Source organism: Alosa sapidissima, chromosome 4 (genome assembly GCF_018492685.1).
Source record: "Alosa sapidissima isolate fAloSap1 chromosome 4, fAloSap1.pri, whole genome shotgun sequence".
In the NCBI taxonomy this organism is placed as follows: Eukaryota; Metazoa; Chordata; class Actinopteri; order Clupeiformes; family Clupeidae; genus Alosa; species Alosa sapidissima.
The window spans coordinates 7,084,755-7,098,364 of record NC_055960.1 but is presented as its reverse complement, the minus strand read 5'-3'; the positions used below and the strand labels follow the sequence as shown (position 1 = coordinate 7,098,364).

General features: G+C 44.2%; 1 protein-coding gene across 1 annotated transcript; it reads left to right on the top strand.

The window, feature by feature from the left end:
• The first annotated feature begins 2,772 nt into the window (after positions 1 to 2,772).
• On the top strand, positions 2,773 to 13,313 carry igsf8 (immunoglobulin superfamily, member 8). Its single transcript, XM_042090876.1, has 6 exons — positions 2,773 to 3,274; positions 7,338 to 7,718; positions 8,064 to 8,531; positions 9,424 to 9,834; positions 10,018 to 10,443; positions 10,625 to 13,313. Exons 1-6 carry the CDS (start codon positions 3,235 to 3,237, stop codon positions 10,750 to 10,752), a joined length of 1,854 nt encoding a protein of 617 aa, XP_041946810.1. The 5' UTR covers positions 2,773 to 3,234; the 3' UTR covers positions 10,753 to 13,313.
• Positions 13,314 to 13,610: the final 297 nt, after the last annotated feature.

Sequence of the window (13,610 nt, the reverse complement as noted above, 5' to 3'; positions counted from 1 at the left end):
AGACTGTCATGGTGACGGTGTGGTTCTAATTAGAGATGACAGGAGCTGAGGGCCTCATTAGAGTCAAGTTTAGTCTGAGGACTGTCAGCAGAGGAGAGGAGAGGAGGAAGTTACATGAGCGTGGGGAATAAACGAGACTGAGGGAGATAAAAGCAAGCTGCTGTGTACGCCAGTCCCCGTGATTGCCTACCGGCGAGGCTCCTGGATCACGCTCTCTCTCTGTCTTCTCTCCTCTCCTCATCACTCCCTGGTGTCTTCACATATTTCTGTCTGCACTCCTAATTGAAAAGCGAGCCAGTGAATAAAAAAGCCACACACACACGCGCGCGCGCACGAGTGCAAAAACCCAATTATCTGTTTCGTTTTCGAAGCGCAGACCGAGTGCAGTCGACGCGGCAGCCAAGTGATGGAAGAAGGGGGAAAAATCAATATCTGCAGACTTGCTTGCGCACGCTCCCTCCCGACTGCAGCCTGCGCGTCCAAGCCGCCTTGTTAAAAACCCAGAATACCCAGAATACCGTAATGACTTCCCCTCGCTCTGCCGAGCCACAACGTGAAGTCATGGTTCCTCATGTTTCCATACGAGGAGAGTGGGGGTATTGTACAGGGGTAATAGAGTGTGCTCTGATGGTTTTAGCCCCCTTCTGACAGGATGAGAAACGGGCAGACCCACTCGGCGGAACATGGAAAGAGACACGGCACATTTTGAAGGCTCGGGGAGTTTGCGTGCACGCTCTCGGTCCTTCCTATCCCAAGCCATGCATTGCATCCCTGAGCATAAACGTTTGGGTTTCCCCGGCATCCTCTGCTTTGCTCCTCTCTGTAAAGAAAGATTAACATTGCACCAATGTTTTCATTATGCTATGGAGGCCCGAGCCTGAATTACATGTTGCTTTCATATAAAAACATTATCATCCATATCTTCATGATACATGCACATAGCAAAATAGCATGACAGTGAGGTGTATTCATGCATTCTTGCATTCATGTCTGACCCAGGGATACACATTCTTTTCTATGTCAAAATGACCAGTCAAATTCTTGATAATCCAAACTTGTAGAAGGTGTTGAGTGGTGAGCGGCATGATTCCAGGTTCTCCACCATAGGACCTCTATGGATGCCATGTCTGCCATTCAGAATCTATTGTCTTGGCTTAGTCATCCTCGGCTTAGTCTGTCTCTCTTCAGTCAAGGACAAATGGAGTATGGACAAATGGACAAAAGTAGAGCTGTTCTAAGGTGAGGAACTTTCCAGGTGAATCATCTGAAGTGCTGACAGTGCTTCACTGAGACAGGCGATGTGGCTCTCATGCTTATGAACCGTCTGTTAGTGTTTACCTCCACCTTGTGGCTTTTCCCTCTTACTGCACCCCAGTGATGAACTTCCAGAGTTGGAGGTCAGAATAGTCTGATATTGAGTATTTCCATTACTTTAATTTAAAATGATTTATATTTATAATCCTTTGCTAGCCCTTACTTACACCTATTTAGGCAGAGATAATCACACAAGTATTAGTCATCAGTTTCACTAGCCTCACCCAGTGACTTGATAATAATAATAATTTCCCCTGGGGATCAATAAAGTATCTATCTATCTATCTATCTATCTATCTATCTATCTATCTAATACAACAACGGGGGGGGGGCATTCCACATGCATGTAACATTTATATTCATTTCCACTATCCGACTTTTAGGTCAAGTAAGCTACTTGCTGTTGTGTGAAATGTAGGGGTCGATTTTGGGGGTGGGGCAGGAGATTATTCTTCTGGAGAGTGTATTTAAAAGTGGAAAGCATAAATCCAGCACTTACAGTACAATGCACTCAAATAAATGGCATACATTCAAAGTTTGTGTGAAGGTTTACTTATCTGAATGCAGCATGAATAGAAATGGCAAGCACAGTCTTATAACATGCTGATTTGTGCAAGCTAGCCTATTATTTGAATGTCATCACAACAGACAAAAATGATTAACTTCAGCAGAGAAAATATCCTGCCTGGCCATATCACTCAACTAGATCCTTGAGATATTGTAGCATTCAAAATGCTCAGGACACCACCTTACCGCAGATGCAAAATACAAATGCAAAGATGTCAACAGTGTGGAGGTTGTGTATAGACCTTCTGTTAAACTTTAATTCAACCAAAAATAACCACTGGAGAGACTACTGAAATAAAAAGGCCCCCTCAAAATAAAAAGTAAAAAATGTCAAACAACAAAAACATTATGCAATGCTTTAGAGTGTACATGAGTATATTACACTTGATTAAGAATGAATGTCATATTCTAAATCTATGTAGGCTCTAGTAGTTTATTCTAATCACACAATTCACTTCCTTGAATAGGCTATCAGAATTAATGTCTGCTCATATCACAATCTTCACAAAATAAAAAAAAATGTCTTCTGTTATGCCTGAATGGCAAGGCATGAACAATGCATTGTGTATGTGAAAACACTGCAGGTCCTCTGACCAATATCATTTGTATGTCAACCATTCACATGATAAGACAAACAAAAGCCTTTTTCTTATGGCGTTTCAGGGTAAACTATAGTAAATATAAAGAGGCGGGGTTGGCCTAGATAGGCTACTAGACGTCGACATGGGGATTGATGATGTTGTACTCAGCGCTTTGTAGCGCATTGATCTCTCATTGGATACTTTTAAAAGCGATAGCTTCTAGTCCAATCAGATCTTCTTAAGGTGTTTTCAAACAGACACGACTACTAATAATGCCTCCCTCCTTCCGCTGGGGGGAGAAGAAGAACCAACCGCCCTCTCCTCCCATCTCAACACCCCTCCCTAATGAGTCTGTGTAGAACAGCATGATTGCACCGTAGAAACGTGCCAGGGATAGATAGGAGGCAGTGTGAAATCATAGCGTTCTGTTACAAGGAGTTAAATAGACTAGGCTAATACGAATTGTAAATTATGTTTCTGCATTCTTTTGAAATCAGGAGTGCTTTGAAATATTCAATTCAGTCACGTTATGATCATCGGTGACTACAGCCAGCTGGCGTTCCTCTTCAAACGAATTCGATGAGAAATTGCAATTTGCAACCACGTCCCGGTTCCTTTTTATGATGCATTTTTGGTTTCATTTTGTTTCATTTGGATGTTTGGAAGAATTGTTGAAGGAAAATGCGCGGTGCATTAAACCACAGCACTGAACCAACTAGCTAGCGATATCTGCAACCAACCACTTCTTTGACCAAACGGGGCTTGTAGCGGAATGGCACCGTGGCGGATAGCATTCATCTGTTTACAGTGGGGTGAGTGTTAATGTTTTAATACACTCAACCACGCCATCTGTCACGCTTCATGCCCATTGTGGCGTTTAATACAGCTACATGCTGTCACGTTATCCCTGTAGCTTCTATATGGGATTAATGATTTCCTCCACCGTGTACGTGTGTTGTAGCTGGGGAAACCCATGAGACAGTTGAAGAATTCTCATTGATACGGTGGCGGTTCTTTAAGCCAGAGTCTGGTGCGTAACAAATTTCAAATACCAGACGTCCTATATTGATTTATTTTGATAACCATTGGGAATACAGAGTGAATTAACAGCTGTCTGCGGTGTAGTTTTAAGCGGTGGCTATCCAGAGTTGATAAAAAAGCACTGGAGGTGTATATTCTTTACAACTCCATAGACCCACGTTTGTCAAGCATCTTCAAGATGCATCATGGACTTCTCTCATGGATTTTTAACATACGTGGATGAACTGGTGTTTTCTCACTAGCCCACTACTGACCAAGCCTCGCGTTAATTATTGCTTGATCCGCTTAAGCTGTGTTCCAGACTCCCATGTCATTATCTGAGGGTGTGTTCGTATCAAGCCGTGTTCTCGCCTGGCTAGTCCAGTTTGGAGGCAGGGCAAGATGAAGTGAAACCTTGTCTAGTTTTTCAAGTATTACCCGTTACGTTAGTATGAGTCAGATGAAAGGTGTGTCTCTTGGTTGTCTACTGCCTTGCATCATGAGGTGGTATCCGTCAGGTGGGTGTATGGCTGTGGGCTGCTGTTAGTCGGGGTGAATAGGGCGCCACACAGATTTTAATGTCAGTTTCAGCTTTATTAATTTGGCCAGGAGTCATTTTTCTCTCCAAGCCAGTAGGCTAACAACTTTTGCTACTGATGGGGAAGTCAAGTCAGTTGGTCATGTTCACAGTTTTCCTCATTCCTGATGTTAGGGAAGTGGGTCTCACATCAGGAAACGTGTCTGTCACATGTCCTATTTAAATGTAGAGGCAAGTTACAAATAGCTTTGATGACATTTTAGTTTGTCTTCCCTAGAATGTCTCCAGTGCCGAATAATTATCAAAGGTTGTAGGGTCAGTTGTCCATTCTTCCCTAATTGGGAATAATGTATCTCATGTGTTGTGCCCAGTTTTTGCCCTTGTGATGTCTTGTTAAGTCAACAGTTTTGTCAATAGGCAGTCCTTATGACCCAAAATGGCCAGGTTCCATGTAGGCTATAAAAGTTCTTACAGAGTAGCCTACAGCGAAGTCAAGAAAATAATAGACAGATGCATACACTACCAGTCCAAAGTTTGGACACACCTACTCATTTATGGGTCTTTCTTTTTCTGACTACATTGTAGAACAAAACTTAAAACTCGGAGGTATGAAATAACACACAGTGTTGTGTAGTAAACAAAAAGTGTAAACAAATGAAAATATTTTATGTTTTAGGCTCTTGAAAGCAGTCATTTTTTGCTGTGATTACAGCATTTCACACTCTTGGCATTCTCTCAACTAGCCTCCCTTAAAGGAGAAATCTGGCCGATTTTCCCTTACGAAAAAGAACTATAGTAGGCTAATCCTATAAGAATTCTATGGTAGTGTATAATACTTCTGTAATGTTCTGTAATACCTCTATAATATCCTTAACCGCCTATAGTGTTTCTATAGTAGTCTTATGGTACTTCTATAGTATGTCCCACAATACTATAGTATTCCTATGAGATTACTATAATATTTTGTCCCAAAATACTACAAGATTCCTATAGTTCTTTTTCATAAGGGTTTAGAAGGATCTTGATCGCTAGACGTCGCCGGGTAGTAGCTGCAGCTAATGGACAGTGCTCCCACTGAGCTACAATGCTAGGTCTAGGGGCATCATCTAAATGTGCCTTTTTGCCTCTTAACTCATTAACTATGAATTCAAAGTTTCCTACTGTCACATTTGTTATGTTTCAGACTTATCTTATATCTTACTAATTTTCTCATTAATCTACACACAATACTCCACAAAAAGCAGGTGTTTGGAGTGTTTTGTAAATGTATACACAAATAAAAGACTGAAATATTCCATTTGTATTCAGACCCTTTGTTATGATGCTTGCAATTGAGCTCTAGAGCATCCTGGTCCCTGTGCCTACATGAGTTCATTGGACATTATTAGGAGAGGCACACATCTGTCTATGTAAGGTCTCACAGTTGATGGTGTATGTCAGAGTGAAAACCAAGCAACAAGGTTGAGAGAATGGGAGCATGGTAGCCTCCATTCTCAAATGGAAAAGTTTGGAACAACCAACTGTCTTCCTAGATCTGGCTGCTCAGCCAAACTGAGTAATCAGAGACAGTTGGTCAGACAGGTAACCAAGGACCCAATGGTCACTATGAATGAGATCCAGAGGTCTTTTGTGAAGATTAGAGAGAAGCTTACAGAAGGACAACCATCAGTGCAGTACTCCACCAATCAGGCCTTTACGGTAGAATGGCCAGACTGAAGCCATTTTTGCCAGAAGTTTGCCAATAAGTCAAGTCATGAATGAATTTTTTTTTTTTTTTTTTTTTTTTTTTTAAAAGTAAAAATCCTCTGGTCAGATGAAACAAGGATTGAACTATTTGGCCAAAATTTCCAATGGCGTGTGTGGAAGAAACCAGGCACTAAGCTACAAAAGGTGGAAAACTTGAAAGGGTCTGAACTTTCTGGTCGCACTGTGTATTGCTTTGTTTACTACATAGCCCCATGTTTCATAGTGTTTCATATAGGCCTAAATTGTATGAAAAAGAAAGATCCATAAATGAATAGGTGTGTCCAAACTTTTGACTGATAGTATGTTTTTATATGATGTTTTTGGACATTCTTTTTCTGTTGGAAGGAATCAAACCGGCTCAAATAATTTGGCAGCCCCTCTGCATGAACTCTGAGGACCCCTTGGGGGTCTGGGACTCCCTGTTGAAGATCTTTGGTCCATATGTGTAATAGTAAAAAAATATATTTCACAGTATTCTACCAACTGGAAGTGGTACAGGCGGTGGTAGTGTAGTGGATAAAGAGCTGGGCTAGCGTGCAGTAGACAGAAAGTTGTGGGTTCAATTCCTGTCTTCCACTGTTGTGCCCTTGAGCAAGGCACTTAACTCTGAGTTGCATTGTATGTTGTTACAGTGTAATCTCTTGTAATATAGTTGACGTATGTAACTCACTTTGGACAACAGTGTCTGCTAAATGAATAAGTGTACATGCAAACTGGAACAGAGTGAATCTAGTTTGACACAGATTTCATTGTTTGGCCAAGATTAAAGGAACCATATGTAAGATTGTGGCCAAAACTGCTACTGCAATCACTTTCAAATTACTGTAGAGCGGTGTATCCCCTCCCCCTCCCCCCTGACTCGACGTTGCCAACCCGGATGCCGAAACACTACTGACTTTGATTACTACAGTAGATAGGTGGAGGGTGGCGCATCAGGCCAAAACATGACATGACAAAACACAACATCAACATCACTTGAGGGCTGCAACTTCACTTTTTAAATGACAATATCCTGGCCGGACTACTGTTGTTACTGATATAAGTATTTGAAATGAACATGATTTCTTAATGTCTATTGATTTATCAGGGCCATTTTATGATTAATTGAAATACATTTCTTACATACGGTTCCTTTAAATCAATTTGACATGTATGCCTACTCTTGTCTTAGATTCCAGATATTCAGATGTTGCTTTAGATTAACATTTGTTTTAGTAAAAGTAGTTTGTGCCAACATAATTCTCTAACAAGTGTGACTGCATTTTAGATTAACATTTGTTTTAGTAAAAGTAGTTTGTGCCAACATATTTCTCTAACAAGTGTGACTGCATGTTAGTCAACATGTTCATTGACACTCTTCAGTATATACTCTTTTGATCCCGTGAGGGAAATTTTTCCTCGTCTGGGTCTGATGATTTCATGATGAGCTGTTTCATTGATCTGTACTTATTAACCCGGTTATCTAGGCAGGTATTGACTGGTGTGTTGGTCATACCGTATGCACTGTTCCTGACACGACATACATTTCACATGCCCCCCCCCCCCCCCCCCCCCCCCCCTCTCTCTTTCAGTAATCCACTATGCATTGTGCCGCGAGGTGACTGTTCCTGATGGCCCACTGTACCGCGTGGCAGGGTTCCCCCTGACTCTGCCTTGCGCCGTGACCGGCTACGAGGGCTCACGCACGCAAGACTTCGAGTGGTTCCAGTACCGGTCCGAAACTGGCGGACACCAGATCGGGGTGGTCTCCACGCAGGACCCCGGCTTTCCTTACGCCCCCTTCCAGGCGAGAGTGCGCTCGGGGGAGATCCGGGTAGAGAGGGACTCGGGTGACAGAGCCAGGTTGGTGGTGCAGAGGCTGCGGTCAGATGACCAGGGCCGCTTTGAGTGCTACACGCCCAGCACTGACACACGTTACCAAGGCAACTACAGTGCCTCTGTAGTAGTGAAAGGTAGGGGCAATTTCTTTATGCAAATCCTGTAGAGACATTCAAATACGCTTTAGAACGATGACCTCATCTTTTAGAAAATACATACAGCTTAATGGCTGTACTGTAGGCCATGGTTATTGTATGGTACTTCTAAAATGTTTTGCTTCTAAAGTGCATGCACACACACCACCACACACACATCACAACACCGAGTTGTTTGTTTTTGTTTTCATTTGTTTACTCCCATAGCCCTACATTCCAATGCAGTGGCAGCTGTAATCATAGATTTGCCATGTGGTGTTATAATATGTACTATGCTATTCATCCACTCCTTTTACCAATCCTATCTGCCCTTTCCTCTGGCAGTGATTCCTGACACCCTGCTTATCAGTCACCCCCGCACTCTGAGTGGCCAGCCGATGACGGAGGGATCGGAATTGCAGCTCACCTGCAAAGCTTCTGCCCTGTCCCAGCAGCACACTCACCTGGCCATCACTTTCGGTGTGCGGGGTGGGGCGGGGGCAGCCATGGGCCCCCCAGGGGCTCAGGGCCACACCCTGCGGGAGATAATCTCCCTGGACCGTGGGCTGGCCGTCACGGCTGGCCGAGGCGGCTCCTACGACAAGCGTTACCAAGCCGGCGAGATTGGGCTGGAGAAGAGGGTCGGGGACAGCAGCGGAGATCTGTACGTGATGAAGATCGGCGCCCTGGCCCCAGAGGATTCTGGGTCGTACTTCTGCGAGGCGGCTCAGTGGATCCGGGACCCCGACGGCACGTGGCAGAGAATCGCACAGAGGACCATGGAGCTGGGCAACCTGACTGTCCAGCCTTTGGGTCAGTCCCACATCTTGCACATCATGAGTCTAGCTCAATGCACTTTTCCATCTCTCTCCGTGCTCTGGAAAAGAACATGGATTTCTCCAGCCGGCACAGATTCAGCCGCTTTGTCTAGTGTTTTTTAAAACCAGGAACAGGGGCATTTTTGTTTGTTTGCTAGCTCATTTCCGCGAGGTCACAGACCTCTCCCTGAATGTCCATCAAGTGGCTCTGTGTGGGCGTTATGCGTTGTTGCTATCTGGTTCACTCACAGGACAAAGTCTACGCCTTTTGTGCAGCCTGCGCCTGCCCCATGTGTATACTCTGTGCTGTCTGGTACACTCACTCTAATGGCATAACCACTCAGCTTGCAAAACAATGGGAGCAGCTGAAGTTAGAGCTTAATATAGGGCCTCAGTGCCTGTATTGTTAATCTCATTAGACAGCCTGTGCTGTGCTTCTCTAAATGTCTCCCCTGATAGACTAGTGTGGGCTGTGTGTCACCACACAATGGCCCGATGCTTCTCCTTTGTGTGGTTTTGTGATAACAGCCTATATTCAGTGGCATGCTCTTAAATTCTTTTGCTACTTTGCAAAAAGTATGCACAGTGCATAGACAATGCATTATACAATGTGCTGTAGTTCACACTGAAAGAATGTGTCACTTTATAACAGTTTCATGCATTTCATTCATAGGAATGTAGTTTATCACAAGCTATTGTTTAGTGAGTTTTTAATATTCTATTATATTTTCTATTACTACATTATCTATTAAAAGCTTGTATGAGACTAATTATTGGAATTATGCAGACTTATATGTATTGTCACAATCCAGAATGAGCCCCTTATGATCGAACTTATTTTGTCCTTATTTTGTTTGCGTGTCCTCGTATTTTGGGGTGACTTACAGCGGATTCCCTGATGGTGACCTCCACCCCCAGCGGCGAGGTGACCCTGCAGGTGGGCTCCCCTCTGAGCCTGACCTGCGTGGTGGGCGGCGTGGGCTCCTGGACGCGCTCCTCGCTGCTGGTGCAGTGGATGCGGCGGGGTGCAGGCGGCGGCGTGGAGGTGGAGGTGGCCCGCCTCGGCCCAGACGGCGTGGTCAGCTGGGGCGACGACTCCACCCGCCAGGGCGCTGCGTCTATGGAGAAGGAGGGGGAAGGGAAGTACATCCTCCGTCGCTTTGCGGCGTACCCGTCAGACGCCGGGCTGTACCGCTGTGCCGTGAGCGTCTACGCTGGAAAGCTGAACCCGGGACCCTCCGACCCGGCAACTGTTACCCAGAGGTCTGAGGGAGTGCTGGTCAACGTTAAGACTAAAGGTACAGAAAGAAAGGGATTGATTTACACAGACTAGCAGCACAAGGCAATGGCAAAAGACAGCAGCAACTGTATAACTCGATTAAGTTCATCATAAATCGTGCACAAATTGCTTTAGTCTGCTGAGTGGACATGAATGTAATATTATACCCCTATCTCTCTCTCTCTCTCTGTGCCTCTCCCAGATGTGAGTGTGGCAGCGGTGGCTGAGGTGCCTCGTGGCCCGCTGCTGAGGCGAGGGAACACGGTGGCCGTGCTCTGCAACGTGTCCGTGACCACCACGGGCCCCTCCCAGGTGGAGATCCAGTGGCTGTCGAAGCGGCAGTCTCCCGAGGGCCTGGGCGAGAAGCCCATGGCCGACGACCCTGGCCGCGTCTTGGCTTTGCTGACCTACGACGGCCTGTCCCGCATCTACGCCAACGGGAGTGAGCTGAGCGTGGACCGCTTGGCCCCCGACTGCTACCGCCTGAGGATCCACGCGGCCAGGGTGGAGGACCAGGGGCACTACCTGTGCCAGGTGGGGGTGTGGGGACAGGACCCTAATGGAGCGTGGTACAACACCGGCGCCACAGCGGAGTCGTCTACGGTCCGGGTCTACCTGTATGCCAGAGGTAAGCCTCCGACTGCTATTTGTGTAGTTGTAGTTTTGTCACTTGCTCTTTGCACTATAGTATCTAATACAATAACAAAAGTGTTTGCCTCTTTGTAAGACCTTTAACTGAGCTGTTTCTATAGCGATAGATTTTCTTTTAACCACTGTTACCTTTTTCTTCTCTTCTCTTCTCCTTCCAGTCATGGATCTTCTCCTTATTCCCCTCGTGATTGGAGTGTCGTCAGCCCTGTTTGTAGGTGTTGTCATTATTGCCACGGTGACCTGTTGTTTCATGAGGAGGTTGGCAAGGCAACGCTCACAGAAGTAGGTGTTGGCACACCAATGTCCAAGCTGCTGATAAAACACACGATGGCGTCGGAAAGCTTATTTGTTCTTGCTTAGATAACGCATATTTGTAAGCTATGGATGTGGAAAAACGGAATGGGATTTTGGTTACACCAAAATATAGGCCAATTTTCAAGACAACGAAAAGAAAAGATGAGCTCTAAAAGGAGACCCTTTGAAGATTGTTGCATGACTGATACAAACAAACAAACATAACCCAAAAGACCTCAAAACACGTTTCACATGCACTGCTTCAGGTCTGTACACATTTTGAAATGTGAAGCCGGTTTCCTTGTTCTCCATGCATGAACTGGTAATATATTCACTGACCTTCTGAGGAACTCGACCACGGACAGAGAAGCTGTGGTTGGGACGATGATATAAAGGTATTGTGTGGGAGAACACACAAACTCCTTCCTGGTTTTTGACTCTTGTTGCAAACAATTGGGGACCCAGATTGTTAAGGCTTTACAGATGCTGTTAAAATTAGTCCAATAATCTGACACTTTTCGAAAACAAAGCAGATAACAAAAAGTTGTTTTTAACTTGAACCTGAGAATATATGCAGCATCATATCAAATTACAAGTCCCCTTTCCCCCAGTTACATTATATATGTATAAAGAAAATGGATTGACATAAAAAGTAGTCATCTTGAGGACATATGCACTGGTCTTCATAGTCTTTACAAATGCTTCCTTGTATTGGAATTTGTGCTGAGTAAAATGGACGCATGTGGGCCCTAACATATCTAGGGGCCCTCCTACATCTATAAGAGCTACGGGACCAAATGCACCTACAGTTACTAGTAACTGTGTGTTTATGGGATGGTCTGTTAAGAGCAGGATATGGGTGTGATCAAACCCAGTTGTGGTACTATAAAAGTAGCTGGGGCCTGTGGCTTGAGCACAATGGCAAGACATTGGAGACCGAAGAGCATTCTTGGCATCGCCACCATCCGTCTTGGTGAACATGTCTCTTTGTTTTATATACAAAAGTGGTTAATATAAGCATTATTGTTTTAAACAGAATACCGTAGTGTACTGTTTGACGTTTACAAAATTTATAACTGTTCTTTTGTGCTCACATGGTAAAATGTCAAGTTGCGGAGACCTACTTGATATGCTGTTACTGTTCCCACATGTATGCCAGCATGCCAGTCACTGCCTGTTTTGCCCAAGCAGTTACACAACCAAAATGGAAGTCATGTTCGAGTTAAAGCATCTTTTTATTTCTAGGTGTTGCAGTTAGTTTTGATCATTTTAAGCTGTTTAAAGATTAGAGTGTTCAGGGAGGGTTTTATGTGTACCTGTTCCACCTGTAGATGTTCATTTTTGATGACTTCCAAAGATTTATTTTTTTTTGTTAACCGTAGTCTACTTTGAAGCATCGTTTTAAAAAGCTCATAAATGCTGCTGCTTTGTCAATCGCCATTGTTTTCCTTACTGTGGAATATGGTCTGTCTTTTTTTTTTTTCCCCCCGTTTTTTTTTTTTTTTAATTATTATTATTTTTTCAGTCGCATTGCATTATGGGTTATTGCTCCTCTCACGGGAAGCAATAAGCCAGCTGAAGTCCCAGACCCTTGTGCACCCGAGCGACGAGCATCACTGAGCCTCTCCCAAATCCCAGAGTGCTAACTCGCAGTGCAATCTATTTGATGGCACTGAGTCAACGCCATGGCGATCAGAAAGCAATTGGCCCCCTCTGCCCACTTCATCCCTTCTTCCTGGGTTGACAGTGCGGGTCGAGCTTTTTTCCTGCCCCACCTCTAACCATTCAGTGTTAATGAAGGCAATGCATTAGTCTATAGTAAAAGAGGGGGAAATGTGGTACAGGGCATCTCTGAGAAACTACTTAGTTACAGAGCTGTGGTGCTGAAAGCTGATTTACCCAGCATTGCTCAACAACCCAGCCCACCCCCCGCAACACACACACACACACACACACACCCTCCTGCCTACACGTGACCACAGTCCTGAATGACGGCCCTGGGTGAGCCAAAGTGAATTCATGCTGGCTGGGTTTTAATCCCTGTGTTTATAGTGTCAGCACCCCATCCCCCCACTGTATGTGCTATTTGTCAGTTCTAACTGAGCTGACTGTTTCTCTCGCTCTCTCTCTCTCTCTCTCTCTCTCTCCTCTCATCAATCTGATTCCTTATTGCACTATTTGGGTTGTGAGTTCTTTGAAGGAACAGATTTAATGTCTGTTTCTGCCCCTAACTTACAGTCATTGTGAGTAAAACCACTAGTTCAATACAGAACCTCTTAAGGTTCAGTACAAATGCACACCCCTTGTGTGAGAATTGATGTTGTTTGTTTTGTATTCAAGTGTGTTCTGCAATATGTCATATGGTCTTATGACTGAGGGTTATGCTGTTTTAGTTATTATATCTTGCACTGCTTTGTGACTATGTACATTTGAAATGACGCTTACAAAACAAGTTCTAATTTTTCACAGATGTTCACAATTTATTGTGTGTGTGATGGTGCTTTGAGAATGCTGCCACACAATTAAATAATAAACCATTCCAGACTAAAATGTTCAAAGGTGTTGTTAGATTATTAAGTTGTTTATTACTCAGTGTGGATTCAATGTGATACACCTCCCTGAATGCCCTTAAGGGACTTATTTTCGCGATAATGACCGGCGTTCCATACATTATCCCGCTTATTATACAGCTACTTGCCAAAATGAAAAAAAAAACTCCACATGATGTCTCTCTACATTTATTTGTTACCGTTTCGTCGTGGCTTTTGCTTAGAAACAAATAGTTAGCAAAACACGGTGAACTTTACTCAAACATTCTTTAGAACACAGCTGATCTACCTTCGGCTTTCA

What these genes read in the sequence shown, in the direction of transcription:
- igsf8 (XM_042090876.1), top strand. Translation starts at nt 3,235, where the DNA reads ATGGCACCGTGGCGGATAGCATTCATCTGTTTACAGTGGG. An exon ending in TGCCTCTGTAGTAGTGAAAG is followed by an intron (nt 7,719 to 8,063) that starts GTAGGGGCAATT and finishes TTCCTCTGGCAG; the next exon opens with TGATTCCTGACACCCTGCTT. An exon ending in CCTGACTGTCCAGCCTTTGG is followed by an intron (nt 8,532 to 9,423) that starts GTCAGTCCCACA and finishes GGTGACTTACAG; the next exon opens with CGGATTCCCTGATGGTGACC.